The sequence below is a fragment of the Delphinus delphis genome, chromosome 11 (genome assembly GCF_949987515.2).
Source record: "Delphinus delphis chromosome 11, mDelDel1.2, whole genome shotgun sequence".
Classification (NCBI taxonomy): Eukaryota; Metazoa; Chordata; class Mammalia; order Artiodactyla; family Delphinidae; genus Delphinus; species Delphinus delphis.
Genome location: NC_082693.1, coordinates 7,069,141 through 7,091,084, shown reverse-complemented (window position 1 = coordinate 7,091,084; position 21,944 = coordinate 7,069,141). Strand labels below are relative to the sequence as shown.

Sequence of the window (21,944 nt, the reverse complement as noted above, 5' to 3'; positions counted from 1 at the left end):
CGTTCAGAGCCAGAAACTCAAGAGTTCAGAACCTCAGGCACAGAGCAGGCTGACTCACAACCCGGGTCAGAAAAAGATCAGCCCAGTGACAGTGACCCAGAATCACCAGGACTCGGAAATAGATGTCACCACAATGGAAGCCCTTCCTTGACCTCCTGTCCCATATCCCTAGGGGCTCAGGAGCTGCTGGCCCAGGAAGCTCAAAGTTCTTGACGGTGGAATACAGACCTCCAAAGCGATGATAACATGAAAGGGTTAACTTCGAGCTTGGGCGGCCAGGGGCGGACTCCATCGCAGCCGGGTAAGATTTAAGCGCCCGGCCCGCCTCCTCGCGGGGGCGGGGCCTCGGGGCGAGGAGCGGCCTGGGACTGTGACCAGACGTTTACCGCCCGGGAATGGGCTCTACGCGCTACGTGCCCCCAGCGGCCTAGGCCGGAGCCGAGTGTTAACCGCCCCGCGAGGGGCCCCGCGGGGCCGCGGTCTCGGGGCGGGGCGCGACCTGAGATGGTGACAAGAGAGTTAACCGCCCGGAGGGGCCGTGGGGGCGGGGCCGTGGGGCGGGACGAGGCCTGGGGGAGGTGCTGGCGGCGGAAGAGGCCGGCGGGCTGCGCCCGGCGCTCTTCGGCCACTTTAGGCTGCGCTGCTCCGGAGGGCCGGCGACCTCCCGGCACGGGAAGCCCTGCGAGGTTCGAGGGCGGTGACAGGGGTGCGGGGCGCGCGAGGGGGAAGGTCCCTCGACAGGCCGAAAGGCGGCGAACTCGCGAGTCTCGAGAGCCCGGGACAGGTGGGTGAGGGCAAGGTAATGATGGGCCTGGGAGCTTTGGGGGAGCAAAGAGGGAGGAGCGGGGCGGTGAGCAAACCTGGGGAAAGGATGGGGCGCCTGGGTGAGGGGTCCCCTGCAGGATCCCTCGCTTCACACACTCTTCTCTCCCAACTCCTCTCTAGGTCGATCCCGACCGAGAGCTCGACTTTCAGAAGAGAGACGCCCCAGCAAGCCTCTTTAGGGGAGTTCTCCAGCTCCTCACCTCCATGGGCCAGACAGCCTCGGCAGGGGGCGGCGGCAGCAACACACAGACCCCGCAGGCCCTGTACCCTGACCTGTCTTGTCCCGAGGGCTTGGAGGAGCTGCTCTCGGCTCCCCCTCCTGACCTGGGGGCCCAACGGCGCCACGGCTGGAACCCCAAGGACTGCTCAGAGAACATCGAGGTCACGGAAGGGGGGTTGTGCTTTGAACGGCGGCCCGTGGCCCAGAGCACTGATGGGGCCCGGGGTAAGAGGGGCTACTCGAGGGGCTTGCACGCCTGGGAGATCAGCTGGCCCCGGGAGCAGAGGGGCACCCACGCTGTGGTGGGCGTGGCCACGGCCCTCGCGCCGCTGCAGGCTGACCACTATGCGGCGCTGCTGGGCAGCAACAGCGAGTCGTGGGGCTGGGACCTTGGGCGTGGGAAGCTGTACCATCAGAGCAAGGGGCCCGAGGCCCCCCGGTATCCAGCCGGACGTCAGGGTGAGCAGCTGGAGGTGCCGGAGAGGCTGCTGGTGGTTCTGGATATGGAGGAGGGAACTCTGGGCTACGCTATTGGGGGCACCTACTTGGGGCCGGCCTTCCGCGGACTGAAGGGCAGGACCCTTTATCCAGCAGTAAGCGCTGTCTGGGGCCAGTGCCAGGTCCGCATCAGCTACCTGGGCGAAAGGAGAGGTGAGGCCTGGGGCACGTGTGGGGAGAGTAAGTTCTGTCACTGGGGTCTGTGGTTTTGGGATGGAAGCTCAACGCCTTACAAGAGCAGAGGGAACTGGCCTTCATCTGACCCGTCTCCTACCTCTATTCAGTGCCAGGAATGGCTAAGAGTCTTCACAGCTGTTACCTAACTCAATCTTCCTAACAGCCATAGAGGTAAAAGTAAGCCTTGGGAAAGCAACTTGCTAGTGAGAGGTGAAGCCTCAGAATGAAGTGAAGCACTGTGGGGATTAGGGCTTCACAGGAGAGATCAGCCCCTGGAGCCAGAGGTGCAAAGGGTTAGTTTTGTCCTGGGCTAGGTGTACAAGTCCCAGAGGAAGAGGACTGGTGGTGCCAGGCGCCCGGAGTGTGTACCCGGCTCACTGGGCTCTGACTCTGACACATACCTACTTCCTTCCTCAGTCAAACCCCAGGAAGGAGCCGTTGAGGTCCAGGCACCTGGAAGAGCAGTGAAGGAGGCAGGGCCTTGGGGCTGAGTGGACTTAACTGTTCTGCAGTTGCCGAGTCTGCAGCAGAGGGTGGCCGCCTCTCCCCTGTAGCCCATGGGAGCTGTTGTAGAGTGGAGGAGGGCCACCCTTCCTTTCACCTCCTCAGCCCCAGCTCTGGGGCCTCTCTGGATTCAAAGCCTGGGCCAGCTCCACGGTCACAGCCGCCTCGGCCTGTTGCTTAGAGGGCCTTATTTAGAGCTTCACCCCAACTCCGACCGGGGACGTGTGAGATCCATGATGCGTCCACCACAAGAGCAGATGCAGAACTTCAGAGCACCTTAGACCTCCCCTGAACCGAGGTGGGAGCAGACTTGCAGCAGGAAAACGGAAGGGACTCTGGGCAGGACCCCGTGGTTTGATGATGTCTGGCTGGTGGCTGCACCTGTACTTACTTTCCCTCATTCTCTCTCCCAGCTGAGCCACACTCCCTTCTGCACCTGAGCCGCCTGTGTGTGCGCCACGCCCTGGGGGATACGCGGCTAGGCCACGTTTCTGCTCTGCCCTTGCCCCCCGCCATGAAGCGCTACCTGCTCTACCGGTGACCCCTGTGATACCACAGATTGCGCTGGGGCCTTGACCCACCCCTCTGGGGGAGGCAGCACTGCTGGCCTAGACCAGCTGCCTGAAGCCGGTGAGGCTGGGTCCCACCCCACCCCAAGCTCTGGGGAGCACCACAGCCCCAGGGCCACCCAGAGGGTGGAAGGGAGGGAGCTGTTACTCAAGGCTGGGGCAGCCTGGTACACAAGACATTTCTGCAAGTAAAAGTTGGAAGAGATGTGCTGCTGTAGAAACCTGTTTGTGGGTTTTTTTCTTTTTCTTTTTTTTTTTTTGCACAAGGGTCCCGTGGCTGCCTCAAAAGGGAAAAAGATGATCTGGACAAGTTCAGTGAAGAAGGACACACCCCAAGGCTTAGTGCCAGGTGTTTATTTCCCGCACACGCGGGACTGCTCACAGACACAACACACACAGGCATCGGCACCGTGGGAGGGGGCAGCAGCCCGGCCTCAGCAGAGGACAGGACTTTCTCTCAGCCCCTGACCTCATGGTGTGAGATGGGACAGGATGGGTTCTTGCTCCTGCCTTCACTGGGGACTGAGGGGACCCATAAGCAAACACCCCTCCCACCTCTCAGCCAAGCTAAAGCCACCTTGGTGACAGGTTGAGTTCCAACTGATACTGTAAGTGGAAGCGGGAGTGGCCTGGTCCCAACCATTACAGGGTAGGGTGTAAACAGCAAAGGAAGAGGTACATTTTGGATTAGGCCACAAGAGGCAGCAGGTGACACCATCAGAAGCATGTGTGAAGGTTGGGGGGGGGGTGGGCAGTACAGTTACTGGGCTTCTGAGCTACCTAGTCCCTGTCTCAGCAGGAAGGGTAGCAGAGACGGGCAGGGCTTATTATTTGGCATTGATGATATCCACGAATTCAGGCTTGAGGGAAGCGCCCCCCACAAGGAAGCCATCCACGTCAGGCTGGCTTGCCAGCTCCTTGCAGGTTGCCCCAGTCACAGAACCTGGGAAGGGAGAAGAGAGGGGGAGAGGTCAGGGATGGGAGGGGGTACTCCAGCCCTACCTCCACGTCGAAGAAGGACTCAGTCGGGTTCTCAGCCCACTCCACCTCCGGCTGGAACCAAACCCACTTACCCCCATAAATTATGCGGGTGCTCTGAGCCACTGCATCAGAGATGTTGGACTTAAGCCATCCCCGGAGCTTTTCGTGTACTTCCTGGGCCTAGAACAAGAAGCTAGACTAAGACTTTCACTCAAAGGGGCAAAAAACGTGGGCACCACTGGAGACAGGCAGTGTGGTTTTGGGACAAGAACCCTGGGATCTGAGATAGAACACCGGGGCTTCGATCCCACCCAGGTCCTGGAATGGATGTCCTTTGACATGCCACTCTTTTCTCCTGTCTTTTATTTTTATTTATTTTTTATTAATACCTTTATTGGAGTATAATTGCTTTACAACGGTGTGTTGGTTTCTACTTTATAACAAAGTGAATCAGCTATACGTATACATATATCCCCATATCTCTTCCCTCTTGCGTCTCCCTCCCTATCCCACCCGTCTTGGTGGTCACAAAGCATGGAGCTGATCTCCTTGTGCTGTGCAGCTGCTTCCCACTAGCTATCGATTTTACATTTGGTAGTATATGTAAGTCCATGCCACTCTCTCACTTCGTCCCAGCTTACCCTTCCCCCTCCCCTCTCCTGTCTTTTAAATGAGGGGTTGGCCCAGGTGGTCTCTGTGACTGTCCAGTTCTACCAAGGCTGGGGAGATGAGGGTAGGGCTCCTGGGCTTGGTTACCTGTTGAGGTGTCGCAGTCTTGCCAGTACCAATGGCCCACACAGGCTCATAGGCCAGGACAACCTTGCCCCAGTCCTTCACATTATCTGTGGGACAGAGATCACAGGTGGAAGGGTGAACAGGAAGGAGATAGCCAGCTGTTTCCCCAGGGAATGAGTGACGGTGGCCTACTGACCCCTGGCGGCCGTTAAAGGAACTCCAAGTGGCATCTATACCATCGGGGCAGGAGCAGAAGCAATAAGGATACAAGGGTTCTCACCCTCCCATTTCCTGCATCAGCGTGGGGATTAAGTCAGGCTGCAGGGCATATGACCCCACCCTCTGAGCCTCCGTAGCCCTGGCTAGGCTCAAAGGTCCCTTTCTCCAGATACCTGCGATGACCTTGGTTTGCTCGAAAACGACCTTCTCAGTGATGCCAGCTTCCCTCTCATCTAGCTTCTCCCCAATGCAGGCGATTACTCCAAGTCCCTCTGCCAGGGCGTGAGCCACCTTCTGCCCAATCAGCTGTTGAGGAACAGACTTGGTGAGACACCTGTCTTGGGATAAGCCATCTCTTATCTCCTCTCCTGGTTACTAACCTCATCTGACTCCCCAAAGACGTGCCTTCTCTCCGAGTGCCCCAGGACCACCCACGTGGCTCCACAGTCTTTGATCATGCCAGGGCTAAAGGAAGAGAACAAGCCACGGTTCAGCAGGGAGCCCACCCTGTCGCTTTCCCCTTCATGAGAATAATGAGGGCTGCGTCCACCACCCACCCACATGTCACCTGATCTCCCCCGTAAAGGCCCCGTTAGCCACTTTGTAGCAGTTCTGCGCAGCCACTGCAATCTTGTGATCTAGCTTCTGCCGGGCGAAGTCAATGTAGGCGGTGGGGGGTGCGCAAACCACCTCTGAGGATAAGATGGTGACAGAGGGGATGAGGTCACAGGAAGCCTTCATTCCCCAGACCCCATCCAGTGCTCGGGAGCCCCCTAGCCTTCACCACTTTCTTAGTTCTGCTTTTGCCCTTTTTCACACCAGCACGATAATCTCTGTCCACTCTGCAGCTCAGGCTGGGCCTGGACCCAACTCTTTGAGCCTTCCAGGTACCCCTGAGAGGCGATGGCCCTTGCCCTGCCCTCTGCTCTTTTAACAGCTGTGGCTCCGATTTCCCCAGGCTATTCTGGGCCTGGGCACCTCCTAGACTCAGCATTCTCTGAGGGCCGACCCCGCCTCCCTTCTAAAATAGCCCATCCCCACCTTCGGAACCGGGCCAGGCAAGGGTTTTTAGCAAAAGCAGAAGGGGCCAACTCCTGGGGTTTGTACTGGCGTCTTTGGGGGTAATAAACCAGAAGGGGATGCCTCTTGATAAGACCCGGGGTTCTGTGCCTTAGGTGCGTGGGAGGGGCAGGGCTGAGGACTGCACTCTGCCGAGGGTGGCAGCGAGTCGACTGGCTCATAGAGGCCTTGCGCTTTCCCGTTTCCAGGCTGGAGAAAGCGGTAGGATCGCTCTTCACTCCCAAATGGCTCAGCCCCTTCCGCGGAAGGCAGGAGTCATGCAGGCCGCCGAGGGCAAAGGGTCAGAGCGGTAGCTCAGGAGGCCAAAGCCACTCGGCCGCCCAGGCAAGGCGCGGGGAGGAGTCTCGGGCTACGTGCGGCGGCGCACGAAGCCCGCGCCTAGGGGGCAGCTTAAGCCCGTACTCAGTCTCCTACCGGGCTGCCGCCGGCCTCTCCCGATCGCCCGCAGGGGCTGGGCTCCGCTTCCATCCCCTGCTCTCGGCGGGTGCAGCCCCCGTCCGCGCCCCGGGGCAACCATCCTCCCGACGACCCACAGTCGGAGAGCACCGTGAGATGCGGCCCCGCCTTTCCGCGTCGACACACCCCGGGTCCTGCGGCCGCGGGGCCAAGGCCCGGACCCCGACAGCCCTGGTCCCCAGCCGTGCACGACCACGCGGACGCCGGCTAAGAGAACTCTGGAGAGGGCGCCGCCACGCCGGCCCTCCCACCCCGGCCCTCCCTGGCCAAGGCTCACCGGTGTCGGCCGGCACCTTGGCCGCGTTCAGAGTGTTGATGAGCTCCCCCAGATTGTTCTTCCGCCCGTTCATCTTCCAGTTCCCCCCCACGAAGAACTTCCTGGAGGGCGCCATTGCGCTGAATCCGGCACACTGAAGGTCACGAGCAGCGCGCAGCCGCTTCCACTGGCCGCTTATATAGAGCGCGGAGAGGCAGAACTCCGCCCCACCGCGTCCTCTGCCATGACTGGCCCGGCCCGAGGAAGCCCTGCCCCAGGCCCCGCCCCCAGCCCGCGGAGGCCCAGCCCCCGGCCCCGCCCGCCGCCCACGTTGCGAGGTTCTGACGTTATCACCGCTTTTGTAGCAACGTTCCTGGGCTGTCGGGGGCTCACAGTCGCTTCAGCCGCAATTGCCAGACTTTGGGGAGAAGGCGAGAACTGTGCGCCCGGCAGGCACTCAGGGGAGCCCCCGCTTCACGACTGCAGCCCCCCAGAGGGCCAGAGGGATCCCGAGGGGGGCGCTGGCTGCAGGCCCGGCCACTCCACTCCCAGGCTTGGCCTCAGAGCCCTGAGGGGCATCTCTCCCAACTCTGGGAAAATGAACCCCCTTCCCCCATCGGAGCGGCCACATCCCTGACTGCTGAGCAGGCACGTTTGACCTACCAGGGCGAGCCCAGCCCAACAGAAACTGGGCAAGTAACAGGGTTCAGAAGTGGAGGGACGGCCCACGTTGGGTGGAGACGGTGCAGCTAAGAAAGAGGCAGTTCAGAAGTCTGCCCTGACGCCAGGAGTACCCCACTTTTTAAAAAAACTTTATTTTATTATATATTTATTTATTTATGGCTGCGTTGGGTCTTCACTGCTCCACGTGGGCTTTCTCTAGCTGCGATGAGCGGGGGCTACTCTTCGTTGCGGTGCGTGGGCTTCTCGTTGCAGTGGCTTCTCTTGTTGCGGAGCACGGGTTTCAGTAGTTGTGGCTTGCGGACTCTAGAGCGCAGGCTCAGTAGTAGTTGTGGCACACGGGCTTAGTTGCTCCGCGGCATGTGGGATCTTCCCGGACCAGGGCTCGAACCCGTGTCCCCTGCATTGGCAGATTCTTAACCACTGCACCACCAGGGAAGTCCATGGAGTACCCCACTTTTTACTCCAGCGGGCCAAGGCCTGACAAGGGACTGCAGGGCCTGGGGCCCAGGGCTCCCTAGCCACTGGGGACATTTGGGAGGTACCCATTTGGGCCCCCTCTCCTGTGATGGCTGGAAGGAAGGACTCTTCACCCCATCCGTGCTCTGTGTCGCCCCACTCCACTTTTCTTCATCTGACAGCTCGTACCCCTCAGCTTTCCTCTACTCCCCCAGTGCTCACCTCACTCACACCCCAATCTCCCAAGAGCGCTAGAATGGTAAAAAGCACAGAACTGCCTACGAGGGGGCATGAGGGTCAAAGGGCTGGGGCCGGGAGTTTTCAGAAACTGGCCCTCCTGCTAACTCCAGGGGGTTAACAGTTTCCCCCAAGTTATCAAACAGGACACGATTGAACCATTGTACTTTTATTCACATCCTGTATTTTGGCATTTTCCAGAGAAGGACAGGGGAGAGACAGGGTGGGGAAAAGACTGAGGCAGGAGGGTGAGGGGGGTCCCCATTTCCCTTATGTCCCTCCTTGCCCGACCACACGGGGAGCAAACACGAAGTGGGGAGGGGAGGCACAGAAGCCCCCTCCTGTGGAAGAGGCTGCACAAAGCTACACCCACACCACACACACAAACAAGCCCGCTCCACGCCACGCCGGCAGGATCACAGAGAAGCAGAGCACTATGGGGTCAAGGGCAGGAAAGCTACAGTCTCCTCACAGACAGGCAGCCGGCCCCTCCTGTCCCCTTCCTGCTCTGTCCCCAAAGTCTCCCGAGCGCCCCCTGCTTGGCCATTCTCCCATGGCCACTAGCTTCTTCCCTGCTGCCGGGGACGAAAAGAAAAAGGGTAACAGAGCAGGGGGGCGCCCAACCCTCATGCTGGGTGGTCTGTCCCCCGCCCTCAGTGGTAAGGGCTCAGGGCAGGCTCTTAGCTGGCCACTCTCTGGTAGAAGTAGATGTAGCCCAGGTCCTTGGGTGGCTTCTCAGAGGCACACACTTTCTGGTCATTGTAGATCACCCATCTGGGGAAGGGGGTGGGGGGAAAGGATGAACAACCCGGGCATTCGCAACTCAGTCTCTCTGACGTGGCCCCTGGAGTTGACCCTGGTGGCTCTGGGGCAAAGGCTCCCAACATTCTCTGCCTCGGTCCCCAAACCCACAGTCCAGCTGCCACCTGTCTCAAGGGAACGTCCTAATCTCACAGGGTCATTCCTACTCTACTCGGTGTCTTCAGACCCTGTGGTATCTTTACAGCCACCTGCACCCATTCCTTTTAGGTAGGCATCAGCAAGCTTTGTCTGTCAAGGGCCAGACAGGAAATGTTTCAGGTTTTGCAGGCCATCCGGTCTGACACAACTACTCAGCCTGCCTGTTGCAGCGTGAAAGCCACAGGCAATACATAAACGAGTAAGTGTAGCCATGCTTGTAAAAACGTTATTTATAAAAGCAAGTGGCGGGATTCAGCCCTTGGGCCCTAGGTTTGCCCATCTCTGCCGTCAGGCTTTCTGCCAATTTCTGGTGAATTTGCGCCACCACCAGGCAATGCCTTATTGTCCCTCACAAATATTCTAGGACTTCCAGGATGCCCCTCCCCACCCCCAGAAACACTGTCCCATTCAAAAGGCACGTGCTGTCCCCTCACCTGCCTTCCTTCTTGACGTGGCATACGTAGTGACCACACATGGTTGAGGTGCCCATGTGACTAATGAAGGCGAAGAGCTGATACTCTAGGGAGGGAGGGGCAGGGGAGGAGACAGTGAGAAGGATGCACCCAGCAGCTCACACCCAGGACGGGATTTCAGGGAGTGTGGATCAGCCCCCGCCCGTCCTGGTTCCCCGAGTCACTCACTTCCAGGACCATCCCGGACCTTAGGTCCCACCGGTATGGACTCGGAGATGGAGTCAGCAGCCGAGCGGCCCTCGGAGATGTCCATGGCAGCTTCCGCGTCCAGGTCGTCTATGTGACTGAAGATCCAGTCCACAGCCCGTTCTAAACTATTATTCTGGGAGAGGAGGGAAGCGTTACTTTTTATTTTTTAGCAAAGTCAGGGTCAAGAAAGCCCCCAGTGAAGGCCTCTGCTCCCTTATCACAGCCGCTAAAGGGCAGAGCCCCAGACTGGCCATACCACACAGGTCATCCTCGGTCTTGCTCACGAGGGATGGAACCTCGCTCCCACCCGCTTCTTCCCACAGGTCCCGCCCTCATCTGGGGACGCCCATACCGTGGCCCGCAGGGCTTTCAGGGCCTGGTCCCGGGAGAAGCCCATGGAGACAATGGTGGTCACACAGTCCTCTGGCGGGGGGTCAGCTGCTGCGCTTGTGGAGCCGGGCCCACTGGAGCCAGGCAGGATGAGGGGGTTTGCAAAATCTGCGGATGTGAAGGGGTTGAAGTGTTTGCGCGAGGGTGCTGGCCCTGCCTGCTCACCACCCCCCAGCTCCCCAGCTCTGCTTACCCGGGTCATCCATGTGCGACATGACCCAGTTCATGGCGGCCTCGGCCCCGCTGTTGCCCGTGTAGTAGACTGCTTTGCGGCAGGCGTCCATCGGGAAGCCCATCTCCACCAGCTGGATGATGACCGATTCATCCAACATGGGCGCTGTTGGCGGAGAAGCGCAGGCACAGGGGCCTGACTCCTTGGGCCACTCCCTGCCCCTCCTCGCTCCCACAGTCCACCCCCAGCCCTCTTCCAGCCACCCGTTCCATGTGTTTTTCCTCCATGGCCTGGCACCTTATTCCAGAACTAAAATGACAAAACGACATCACGTGTGGCCAGCAGTATCCTCAAGGTACAGAACTGAGGCTAGAGGTCCCCCGGGGAGCCCCTTCCTTGCCCATTCTCTCAGAACAGGCCGTTTCTGGAGTATGATAACCTGCCCCCGCCCCCTACCCAACTCGAGGTGAACGAGGGCAGAGGCCATTAGCCAGCCACACAGAGGATGTGGCTGGGGGTGCTCTATTGGTCCTCACGTCCATCAAGAGGGCAGAGGAAATTTGAAAGGGAGGACAGGAGAAACACAATGGACAGGGACAAGGGGAGGCAGGCAGAGAAGACCCCCATCAGCAAGGGAAAGAGACAGGCAGGAAGAAGAGTCACTAACATGTCGGAGAGGAGAAGTGAGGGGAGCAGAAGGAGTCTTCGTCTTCGTTGCCATAGAAACCAAGGCTACCTTTGGGCTCATCCGGAGTGACCAGGGGTGGGGCAATGTCGGGCAGCTCCTCCTCTCCAGGCTGCAGCCCTGTGCCCCTCAGCTGGGAGATGTCTAGCTCCTCTGGCATCTCGATGGATACATCTGCAAGTGGAACAGCAGGACAGAGGTCACCTCAGCAGCTCCCCGAGGCCCTCTGGGTATAAGCACTCCAGGAATCTCAAGCCCCTGCCCCCATCCTGCTCTGTAGTAAGATGCTGCTCAGAGCAGGACCCATTGCAGGGTTCTCAGTGTAATAAAAAGCATCAGGGGCCGGGGTTCAGGAGACCAGGATTCCAGTCCTGGATCTACCACCAATGAGCCACGAGCCAGGAAGGCGCCTCCGAACGCGCCGCAGAATGATTCTACACTTCCGTGGGGCTCGACTTATCTGGGAAATGAAGTTAATTCTGCAGTTGGCAAAGTCATCAGGGGCCTGTAAGGCCCGTGAAAAACTGTTTCAAGGTTATCTAAATGAAAGCATCTTACCAATTATATAAAACTATGAAGGTAACTTTCGGTTTTAGGTCATAACTATGAAATCGAAGAAGTGTTCAACAACAAGATCCTACTGTACAGCACAGCAAACTGTATTCGATATCTTATGATAAACCATAATGGAAAAGAACATGAAAAAAAAGGAATGTGTATATATAACTGAATCACCTTGCTGTACAGCAGTAATTAACATGTTGTAAATCAACTACACTTCAATTAAAAAATGTAGTGAAAAAAGTAAAAAATCAAAGAAGTTTTAATATTTTTAGTCAGCGCTTTTCAAACTAGACACATTTTGAAACATCTAAGGTAATGTTTCCCTTTTCAGAGGGAAGTTGGAGAAGCATTAGTTTACGTGTTAAGGCCCCTTCTTTTTCTAGCGCTTTCTGCGTAGCCTCCCTCGCTCGTCCCAGCCACCATACCCAGTTTCTTGGGCACCCAGTCTAAGCCGAAGGTGAACTTCTTGATCTGGATGACCAGGTAGTCAGGGAATGAGGCAAATCGCGTGGTCCTAGGGAAGAGAGAACGTCCTGGTACCCAGAGAACCTCTCCTGAAAGCCCCACCCCGGGTTCAGCCTGTCATGGATAGAAGCCCTAACAGCCCAGAAAACACTCCATATTCTTTTCTTGCCCTGGTCAGGCATGAAGAGCATCTGTAGACACGGAGAAGCAGAAGCCGGGGAAGTGAGGGGGGCCGGGGGGGGGGGGGGGCGGGGGGCGTCTCACGGGCATGGATTTCATGGCTGAAATGCCGGCAACCAGAGACTCTTTCACATCTCAAGTTCATGCCCAATGATGGGTTAGCAAAGAGTAAGATCATATACTGGAAGTTTCAATTCTGTCCACGACTGTCACTGAGTGCCTGTGCTTTGCCGGGATCGGGGAAGTGAGCGGAGAGAGGCTGCCCTGGAAACTGATTCCATCCCAAGAGAGACGAGGGACTGGTAGGGGCAGGTCAAGGTAGCGTGTCGCAATTATCCGAGTCCCCTCCTGCTGGGGCCTCCTGGACCGGGGCACCAGCCTCAACTGACACAAGTCTGAGATTATGACCACAAAGGGACTCGAGAATGCAAAAAAAAGGCTGACAGCATCTTTGGGTTTACACTGACACAGGCCCAGACCCACAGGACTTACTTTACGGCTACTGATTTGGCCTGCAGGGCCGTGCTCCAGAAGTCATCTACCTGCTCGGGGGCCCCATAGGCCTCCAGGCAGGAACTGAAGGGCACCTGGGCCCGAACAAGTTCTGGCAGTGGCAGCTTCTCCTCTTCGGCTTGCCGCTTCTTCTCCTCATACTCCAGGAGCTCCTCTGGTGACAGAATCAGTGGGTGGGTCCTTCAGAGGGGGCTGTCTCTTTCCCCCCTGAGCCTCTCCCTACTGGCGCTGCGTCCACGACAACCTCAGCTCCTCCACCTCTCCAAACCTACCGGACACATGTCCGTCTGTGATCTTGCCTCTTTCTCAACACAGCTCTGCTGACCAGCTGCAGGCAAGGTTAATCCCACCTGCCCCCAACAGCCCCGCCTCGGCCCTCTGGCCGCGGAGCAGGGCGGACCACGGGCTCTGCTTCTGTAAGGCACCCAAGCACTGCTCCCAGGCCTCAGCCTCCGCCTCCAGGCCCCGCTGGGAGAGCAGAGTGCCCACCTTTGTTCAGGGCCGCGTCCATGGGCACAGGCAGCTGCATGATGTAGTCCACTCGCTGGGTGTACTTCACCTTCTCCGTTGCCAGGCACTTGATCTTTTCTTCCACCAGGAAGCGGAACACTTCATTAGGATTTTCAGAGCTCCGGCAATTCCTCTATGGGGAAGAGGCAGGGTGGGGAGGTCTGGGCAGCCAGGCACTGGGATGGGAGCCTAAAAGAGTCACTGGCGGGTCAGGGAGAGAGGGGAGTGGAAGAGAGACAACCACAAAGAGGGGCAGGGATGCCAGAGCAGAGCAGAAGCCTTCCCTAATCAACCCCGCCAGTTCTGGCCCATCCGGACACGGTGGGACTACGTGGCGAAGTGTCTGTACTTTCTAAGTGCTAAGCAACCGCCTATCGTTTTCTTTGGGTGCATCCTTCATTAGGCTGCAAGCCCAGCGACTGTAAGGGTCGCTCCTTTGCTGCGCTCCTCAGGTGCAGCCGCTCCTCGCAGGGAAAGCTCAGGGCGCGTAGGCTGTGGGGTCCCGGGGCTGGGAGTGGGTTAGGGCTGATAGGAAAGAATGGGCAGCAAGGAGAAGGGAGGGACCTGAATCGCAGGCAGACAGCAGGTGTGTGAAGAGCGCCCTCACCTCCACCATGTTGATAAGGTGAAGGAAGAATTCTTGGGCATCCTGCTGCCGGTTGGTGGAGAACTCAGGGTGACCCTTGCCAATGAGGGCCTTGAACATCCGAGGGGCGATGCCATCTTGGACGTCCTAGGCAGAGCCAGGGCGGCGATTCAGCTGGGGCCCGAGAGGCCACCAAGTGGCCTTCTTTAGACACCTCCCGGATCTCAGTTTGCCCACAATTCCAGAGCCTGAAAGGGATGGAGGCCCAGACTCACCTTCTGTTCCGGCACCTGCTCCCCGTCGCCCGACTCCGATGCTGGCTTGGAATACTCTCCCGAGAGAAGGCCATGGCCCAGCTTGGCCCTGCGTTGACATCCAAGAGAACCACTCAGCTTCCATCTGACACCCATCTACACCTCATCCTCCCCAACTCAACCCCTGCTCAAAGCCCCCTTAGACAACTCCCTTAAATGTGAAAAACCTTAGATTCCATGGGAACCCAACTCAAGGCAGACAGCGTGCCCAGCAGGCAGTCATCTGAGAGCCTCTAGCTGGCCGGGGGCTAAACAGCCTCTAGCTGCCCAGGGGCTAAACTGCCTCTAGCTGTCCAGGGGCTAAACTGCCTCTAGCTGGCCGGGGGCTGAACTGCCTCTAGCTGGCCGGGGGCTGAACTGCCTCTAGCTGGCCGGGGGCTGAACTGCCTCTAGCTGGCCAGGGGCTGAACTGCTGTCCACTCCAGGGGGTCATGGAGGAGCGAGAAGGCGCACAGGACTGGCTACATACACCTGGGTGCTGAAGTCCTGGGTCGGGTCCGTCGGGGCGTTCTGGAAGATCTTCTCCAGCTTATCCACATATCTGAGAGCAAAGGGAAAGGTCATTGGAGGGGCTTTAGTCCAGCCCCAGAGGAAAAGGGAAGGGAGTAATTATCTACCAGCTCAGGGAACAGGTTCCCTCCAGAGCGGGGAGGCACGCAGTTGACCCTTGGGGTCCACTTCTTTCCAGCAACCTGCCCTCCCTCCCATTTCCAACTTGGTCGGCATGCAGGGCACTCCAGCCCCGTCCCTGACAGAGAGTCAGGGGAAGGGAGAAGACAGCCCAGGAGAAGGATAAATACGGTTCATATTCTTTTTTTTTCTGCGGTACGCGGGCCTCTCGCTGTTGTGGCCTCTCCCGTTGTGGAGCGCAGGCTCCGGACACGCAGGCTCAGCGGCCATGGCTCAGCGGCCATGGCTCACGGGCCCAGCCGCTCTGCGGCACGTGGGATCTTCCCGGACCGGGGCATGAACCCGTGTCCCCTGCATCAGCAGGCGGACTCTCAACCACTGTGCCACCAGGGAAGCCCCCGGTTCATATTCTTTGAACAGAACGTGTCAATGTGTTCTAAGTTTTCACGTGTGTACCAGGCCTTCCCAATTAGACACTCACTTATGCTGAGAACCTGCCTTTCTCCTACCGTCAAGTCCCTAGCCCTCCCCTATCCCCAGATGCTCCATGTACCTGTTAGGTGCTCACCTGATGTCACTGGCCTAAAATAAAGACCACCTGCTCGCCCTTGAGTCAGTCAGGAGGCCTCGGGGGGCCCTGGGGTTGGGCGTCTGGCCCCACCAGTGGGTTTGTGTGTGGCCGGGTTGATAGTGACGCAGCCCTAGAACCTGCTCCCCTCGCAGTGTACCAGGAGCTAAGACTGAGCTAGAACAGAGGGCCTGAGGGCAGCCAAAGGAGGGTGCCTGGAGGCTGGCTGCCAGGGGAGGAGCGGGCGTCATGGGCGCAGAGCCCAGGGGCCGGCCCGGGGGAGAGGGCAGCACTCACTTCCTCTGGAAGTCGGGGATGCTGAAGAGCACCTGGACCACCGAGTTGAGGTAGCAGCTGTTGCCCAAGTTGCGGATGCCTGTGTAGCCGGGCCCAAACAGGGGCTTGAGCGGCACCCCCGACTCCTGGATCAGCTCCCACTCGCCGATGCGCTGGTTCATGTCTATCTCCAACTCCGTCATCGTCTTGTCCGTCTGCACAGGAAGGGGCACCTCAGACAGGCTAAGGAACGCAGCCCTGCGTCTTTTCCGTTCTCTCACTTGGTCTAGGACGAGAGCCAGCTGGAGCCTGGAATGTGCTGAATTACGGGCTCTGACACGGGAGGCCCATCGGGTATCCTCCAGTGCAAGTTCCGGAAGGCCACAGGCAACTGTCCCAGGGGCCCGTTAGGCAGCAGGCCTCTGCCCAAATGAGGGGATGAAACGAACTCAACTCCCCTCAGCTAAAGCGTTCATGCATGCTGAAGCCACCCCTTCTCACCCTCAGATCACCCAAGCGCCACTTCCTCCATCCCCTGGACTAGGCGGCCCCCTGGAAACTCCTGCACACCCTCCACAGTCTGCAGTTACTCCCGTATCTGCGTGAGCATCTGATCAATGCCTGCCTCTTATCTGGAATGTAAGCCTATGAGAGCGAGGACCACTCCGTCTCATTTGCAGTGACCAGCGCATAGTAGGGGCTCAGGAGTAGTCAGTGAATGATGAAACGATTCTAGAAGCTGAAGGGGTCTCACCTTCTGCATCTTCAGCATGTCGATACCAAAGTGGGACAGGTGCTCGGCCAGGTTGGGGTCCAGGACCATGTCATCCTCGTCATATGAGTACACATCTAGCATAGGAAGCAGCAGCAGCGTCAGAGGGGGCGGCTCAGGCCCAGCCTGACCACCAACCCCACCCCCTGCCCTGAGAGGCCTCGGTGGGACAGAAGGACGAGCCGTGAGGGTAACGCTCTTGGCACCCTCGAGCATCAGTGAGGCCGTAAGCCCTTCTGGGACTGGCTGTCCGGGAAGATGGGGTGAAACAGGACAAGGGTTGGAATTCCTTGTGCCCCCACCCTACAGGTAAGGTTCTAGAGTGAGATGTGTTTGAAAGAATACTCCCTAAGAGACAACAATGGTGACCCCTAGGAAGAGGACTGAGATTTGGGGGTTAACTGAAAATTCAGTTTTACTGCAATATTTTCATCGTTTATCAAGAGAACAAACTGGCGTCTTGTTCGTGTCACGTGAGATGAGTTAAGGGTTAAGACCCAGCGATTTCCGCGTGGAGGTGGTCGGTGGCGGGGCGGGGAGCAGGGGGGGGGTAGTACCAGCTCCGTCAGGTGTGATGGTGCCCAGCTTGACGGCTAGCGGGTAGCCAGTCTCCCTGTAGTGCTCCACGGCGTGGTTGTTGCCCCCGCTGCCGTCGAAGTAGCGCCGGCCACAGAGGATGGAGCCATCGGTCAGGTTGAGCCACAGGTTCTCCCTCATGTCGCACTTGGAGCACTTCCAGCCACTAACCCCGGGAGAAGAAAATTAGCCGAAATATGGGTCAGGGGGTTATGGGAGAGGTGGGTCCCCCGCTGGTCCAAGACCTCTCTCTTCTCCTCTCCTCTGGAGATGCCCTCACTTAGCTCAGCTCCCCCAGGTCTCCCTCCTTAGCCTGCTCCCGACCCTCTCTCCCACCAGACCCCCAGGAGGGTGGCCTCTTGGCCCCAGCTCTGGGGGCTGCACCCCGAGGTGGAGGGGCCAGGCCTCACCAGGGAGGGATTCGAGCAGGGCTGTCCAGCTGCTTGACGTTGAAGGCATGCTTAGACACCTGCCGTACTTCCCCATCCCAGGCCTGCACCTCCTGCTTGCGGGAGGCTGAGTCGGCCGACAGTAGGGCCTCCACTGCACTGGTCACCTGGGGGAAGCAGAGGGTGAGAGACAGGACCCAGCCCATAGCCCCACGTGCCCCTCTAGCCCCGTGGTCTTCAGCTTTCTCGGGCCTTGCCCACGACATCACTGCTCTGGCCCCGCCTGCCCTAGAATCTTCGGTAGGGCAGGAAGGTATTCATACCCGATCTCTGACAATGTCAGGCAGTCCCCCCAACCCATCCCGGGCTATCTCCAGGTAATCCGGCAAAATGACGATTTTTACATCCTCATCGTATTCATACTTCTCCTCGTTGAGCTCAAACCCGCCTTCGACACCTGGTAAGACAGGGAAGAAGAGGGGGGGTAGGACCACCACCACAGGTCAACACCCCTCCTCTGAGATAGCACTTCACCTTGTCCCCTCCAGGGCTTCAGGGCCACGGATCAGGCCCATCCTTCGGGGGCTTTCCTAGTACCTCTGAGAGCAGGAATGGCCAGCTCAGGGAGGAGAACAGGACGGCCGTGATGCTCACCGATAGCCAGACGGGTGGGCTTCTTGCGGGGAGGGTCTCCAGTGCCTGCAGTTGTGTCTTCCTCTTTCTGCAACGAGGCAGGAAGGGCAGCGTCAGCCATGAGCACCAAGGAAGGTACAAATGAGGAGGATGGACGGGACGGAGTGGGCTAATCTCGGAAGAGAAAGGAGCTAAAAAACACACGTGCTGGGTTTTAATGACACCAACAGAAATAGGTGAGGGGGAAACTGAGGCCTGCGGGAGGTCAGGATGGAACAGACAGATTCAATACGGGGGCCCAGTGGGATGTGCCCGAACGTCCTCAGGCCTTGCCTACCAGGCGCCGGGTCCGCCGGAGGTGCAGGTAGACTCGCTGGCCGGTCTTGTTGAAATGTCTCTCCACATACTGTTTCCCAAAACCCAGGAATGTGTTCATGCAGATGTAGAGGCCACCCTCAGACTCCTGCAGGACAAGAGGCAGGGGAGGGAACACAGGCAGGATGAAGCCTGGCCAGGGGAGACCAAGACCTGGAGTCAGAAACTGCCGGTTTCCGGAAGCAAGATCTGTCCTCAAACACCGTGTGGCTTTTGGCGAGTCACTTAGCCTTCTAGGACCTGGCACCTGGCTAAGAGTCTCCCCATCCTCCTGTGACTTTGATAACAACCCACAAGGACACCGGGGCTGAGCAACACCTATCAGTCCCCACTCCTCTTCCTTCTTGCTTCTTCTTGGGAGCCCTCTGGTATACCGCAGAGAACTCCCTTTACCTCTTTCCTGGAGCCCAGAGATCCGGAGAGTGAACGGGGATCAGCTACCATAGACTTGGAAAGACCTCCATGCCAGACACTGAACCTAATCTAGGGACACCATGACCAACCCCACCCGACCTCCAAGATTCAGCAAACCTTCCAGACCAGATGAGCACAGATGCCAGCGCCTGAACAAGACACCTAAGCCCGAGCTCGCCAGCAAGGCCAGACCTTTCCCTTCCCTCACTCTACTAGGCAGTCGATCCCTGGTCCACACTGGTCTCCTCCTTCCTTGCCTGCTGAGGTCTGGCTCCAGGAGAACAATGCCTCGCTTGGGGCTCACAGCTGAACTGGGACCCAGTCTGGCAAGGACATGAAGTCCAGCATTCTCCAGTCACCGCCCTGATGCTTTGCCCCTCCCGCCCCCGAACAATAACCAAATCCCCACTGAAGTCCCATCAACCTCCAACCTCAAAGCCATCCTCTTTCTAGAACCATCTATCAACACCTTCTGAGACAAGAACACATATGACCCAGGAAGAAAACAGGGAAAGACAAGTGTCCACTGCAAATCACAGCTGAGGAGGGAAGACGGGCTTTCCCCAAACTGAGCAAGTCCACCCGTGCCCTTGTGAAGAGAGTGATGGAGAAGGAGGAAATTGGACAAGAGTCTTCCCTCAGATCCAAGCAACAACAGGCATCTTCTTCCTGGAATTAAAGCCTCAGTGGCCTTGAAAAATTCTCTGCTGTGAGTTAAAAATAGGGCACCGGGGGCTTCCCTGGTGGCGCAGTGGTTGAGTGTCCGCCTGCCGATGCAGGGGATGCGGGTTTGTGCCCCGGTCCGGGAAGATCCCACATGCCGCGGAGCGGTTGGGCCCGTGAGCCATGGCCGCTGAGCCTGCACGTCCGGAGCCTGTGCTCCGCAACGGGAGAGGCCACAACAGTGAGAGGCCTGCGTACCGCAAAAAAAAAAAAAAAAAAAAAAATAGGGCACCGCACCGCAGTTCTCAGTCCCATAGATTGCTCTGTACCACTCCCTAGAACAGTGTGGGTTATAATGTGCATGAACAAATACAGCATTTCTCATCACGGAGGTCATATAAGCTTTTTCTACCATGAACCCAATTTGAAGATAATCAAATATGCCAGAAGTTGGTTAGCAAAGCCAACCAATGGAGATCTCCTGACTTGGGGTGAGAGAAGGAAAGTGTCATGAGATTACAAAAGCCCCTTTAGGACTGTTCAAACCATTACTAAGGAGAGGGACAGGAGTGTAGAGAAGGAGCCACTGTAGGTAATTGAAAGAAGGGAGACTTCTACCATCTGTTGATAATTGAGGAAAAAACCTTTCCCTCCTGAGAAAGACAGTGCTTCACCAATGCATGCACTTGATAAGACTGGGAGGCCTGTGGGAGCTCTGCAGTGATTAAACTCCTATGTTGCAAAGAGAAGACGCTGACTCCACCAAAGACTGGGAACCCTGGAGCTCTGCTCTGAGCAGCCGTCCTCTTTTAGCTCTGCCAAAGCCAGACTTCAGAGAAGCAGCACATTGTCTGGGGCCCAGATCAAAGCCTAGAAAACCAAGCAACCTACAAATCACAGTGATGATCCTGAACTGGGCCTCAGATCACGCTGCTATCCCCAGCACTGGCGATGCATTAATGAAGCCTTTCCACTCTGACTTGCAGTTTTCCCGGCCATGAGCTGGTCTGGCTGAACACCCTGGGCAGGGCCCAGCAGCGGCTTGAGGGAGGGGTGGTGAGGGGGGCGGATCCCAGCCAGGCTGCTGCCCTCTCAGTTCAGGCTCTGGCCTAGCTGGAGGCTTGTGTCTGCCTCAGGGTGTCACAGGAAGGCAGAACTGCAGGAAGGGAGGGAGGTACCGGGTGGAGCCTGCAAAACGTGAAGCACGGTGTGGGCGGCGGCTTTGCCTAACTAGTCAGGAGTGGGAGCGGGATGGGAAAGGGGCCTTAGTACCCAACACGAAAGAAACCACCTCTCTGGGAATACTTTCAGAAGGGTTCCCTCTGCTCTCTGTGATGGGCGGGAGAAAGAGAGGGCTGCGGCCATAATTCACCTCAAAGGAGAAACGACTAGGGCTTTCCTCTCCTCTTTCCTCCTCTCCCTACCACCAATGACCCACCTCCCCGGCCCCTGTCCATATTAACCATGGGTGGAGGCTCTCTAACTCTGCCTTTTTCAGAACCGGGTTTCTTCAAGGCCACTTCCAGACTACTAGTCGCCTGGGAACTGCAGTCCCCACCCTCCTACCCCAACCCGGGCCCAGAACTGTGTGTGGGGGTTGCACCATCCCTCCCACACGAGACTACAAAACCCGGAGAGCCATGCGCGATAGGCAAGGCCAACTCCCAGGCTTTCGCAGGGGTCCACATGGGAGATGTAGTCTGGCAACCGGGTTGCGCCTCTGGCTTAGAACGGTAACGAAGGGAGTGAGCGACTACAATCCCCACAGTGCTCCACGAGACCGGGTGCGGGTGAGGCGGGCGCGGTGACTTCCGGGGGCGGTAGTCACACGACAGCTCCCGCGAATTCGAAGCAACGGCAGGGGTAGCGTGGGAGACTACAAGTCCCATGGTGCACCGCAGGGAGGCGGTGGCCCAAGACTTGCAGGCCCCGGCGGAATGACCAGGGCGATGGAAGGAAGTCGTGCTCGCTGCGGCCGTGGGGAATGGGCTTACCGGTGTGTCGAAGGAGAAGGCGCACTCGTCTTTGTGGACCCGGTCTCCAGCCTTGGGGACCCGGATAGTCGGTAATACTGACAGCAGCGCCTCCTCACTCAGCTCCGCCATGACACCGGCAGCAGCTCCTGGACACACAGCGGCTCCCACCGCTTCTAGTCCCCCACCCCCTACCCTTTAGGCCAATGAGCGCCACTCGTTAGGCGCATGCGCTGAAGGAAAGACGGGCGAGAATGGCAGTTGGACTGAGCCTGCCCGCTAGTGCTCCGCCCTCTGCCCGGCTCTTGACTATCGCCAATGAAAAGCGCTTCTAATGCAATCGATGCTCGGAAGAGCCAATCCCACTCCTCCAGGTTAGAGCGCACGTAGAGCAGTGAGATGGGTCCCGGAGTTTTGGCTGCTGGGACTCCGGTACCCTACAATCCATTAGTGTGCTGTCTATTGAAGAGCAGAAACTGACGGTGTTTTAAACCAGTCAATCCCAGAAACTTTCCTGGGGACCTGTCCAATGGGAAAATAGAAGGGCAGTTGTAGTATTGATATTTGAAAAGGGGCTGTCCAATGAGGCGGGGTTTGAGAGTTAGTGTCGAGTGATTGCTAACTCCGTCGACCAATAAAGATTACGATCTCTTTGGCCTCAGAAAAATCTTCATAACTCCGTCTCCAGCTGGATATGTACATAATAATTCATGATTCTATTTTTTAATAAAATCATTTGATTTCGAAACTGAAGGTCTCAAAAGCGAAAACTGGCAT

General features: G+C 57.8%; 3 protein-coding genes across 10 annotated transcripts; 1 reads left to right on the top strand and 2 right to left on the bottom strand.

Annotated features, from left to right (window-relative positions):
- The first annotated feature begins 234 nt into the window (after positions 1-234).
- SPSB2 (splA/ryanodine receptor domain and SOCS box containing 2) lies at positions 235-3,014 on the top strand. Of its 7 annotated transcripts, none has more exons than XR_009521145.1 (3): positions 348-784; positions 946-2,522; positions 2,638-2,768. XR_009521145.1 is itself a non-coding variant. In XM_060024228.1 (3 exons), the coding sequence occupies exons 2-3, from the start codon at positions 1,030-1,032 to the stop codon at positions 2,763-2,765; spliced, it is 795 nt and encodes a 264-aa protein (XP_059880211.1). In that variant the 5' UTR covers positions 348-784; positions 946-1,029; the 3' UTR covers positions 2,766-3,014. The 7 variants fall into 7 exon arrangements, 5 of the variants coding, with proteins under 5 accessions (XP_059880210.1, XP_059880211.1, XP_059880213.1 ...); XM_060024228.1 differs by having other exon boundaries at positions 946-1,696; positions 2,638-3,014; XM_060024230.1 differs by having other exon boundaries at positions 946-1,696; positions 2,138-2,778.
- A 95-nt stretch (positions 3,015-3,109) lies between these two features.
- On the bottom strand, positions 3,110-6,700 carry TPI1 (triosephosphate isomerase 1). Its single transcript, XM_060024231.1, has 7 exons — positions 6,542-6,700; positions 5,297-5,420; positions 5,109-5,193; positions 4,902-5,034; positions 4,531-4,616; positions 3,867-3,954; positions 3,110-3,736 (listed from the first exon to the last, which is right to left on the bottom strand). The coding sequence occupies exons 1-7, from the start codon at positions 6,654-6,656 to the stop codon at positions 3,621-3,623; spliced, it is 747 nt and encodes a 248-aa protein (XP_059880214.1). The 5' UTR covers positions 6,657-6,700; the 3' UTR covers positions 3,110-3,620.
- Positions 6,701-8,050: 1,350 nt separating this feature from the next.
- Positions 8,051-21,349, bottom strand: USP5 (ubiquitin specific peptidase 5). Of its 2 annotated transcripts, none has more exons than XM_060024215.1 (20): positions 21,189-21,349; positions 18,080-18,205; positions 17,764-17,830; positions 17,433-17,566; positions 17,131-17,276; positions 16,702-16,886; positions 16,127-16,221; positions 15,394-15,587; positions 14,368-14,439; positions 13,860-13,947; positions 13,606-13,731; positions 12,978-13,131; positions 12,468-12,642; positions 11,756-11,844; positions 10,749-10,940; positions 10,103-10,246; positions 9,872-10,017; positions 9,499-9,652; positions 9,292-9,376; positions 8,051-8,671 (listed from the first exon to the last, which is right to left on the bottom strand). In XM_060024215.1, exons 1-20 carry the CDS (start codon positions 21,297-21,299, stop codon positions 8,578-8,580), a joined length of 2,577 nt encoding a protein of 858 aa, XP_059880198.1. In that variant the 5' UTR covers positions 21,300-21,349; the 3' UTR covers positions 8,051-8,577. The 2 variants fall into 2 exon arrangements, with proteins under 2 accessions (XP_059880198.1, XP_059880199.1); XM_060024216.1 differs by having other exon boundaries at positions 10,818-10,940.
- Positions 21,350-21,944: the final 595 nt, after the last annotated feature.

Excerpts from the sequence above, each read along its gene's own strand:
- USP5 (XM_060024215.1), bottom strand. The coding sequence starts at position 21,299 with ATGGCGGAGCTGAGTGAGGAGGCGCTGCTGTCAGTATTACCGACTATC. Across the intron at positions 13,732-13,859 it reads AGCAGGTGCCGGAACAGAAG|GACGTCCAAGATGGCATCGC; the intron begins GTGAGTCTGGGC and ends GGCTCTGCCTAG. Across the intron at positions 11,845-12,467 it reads GCCAAATCAGTAGCCGTAAA|GACCACGCGATTTGCCTCAT; the intron begins GTAAGTCCTGTG and ends TCTCTTCCCTAG.
- SPSB2 (XM_060024227.1), top strand. The coding sequence starts at position 1,030 with ATGGGCCAGACAGCCTCGGCAGGGGGCGGCGGCAGCAACACACAGACC.
- TPI1 (XM_060024231.1), bottom strand. The coding sequence starts at position 6,656 with ATGGCGCCCTCCAGGAAGTTCTTCGTGGGGGGGAACTGGAAGATGAAC. Across the intron at positions 5,194-5,296 it reads GCCTTTACGGGGGAGATCAG|CCCTGGCATGATCAAAGACT; the intron begins GTGACATGTGGG and ends CTCTTCCTTTAG. Across the intron at positions 3,955-4,530 it reads AGACTGCGACACCTCAACAG|GCCCAGGAAGTACACGAAAA; the intron begins GTAACCAAGCCC and ends TTCTTGTTCTAG.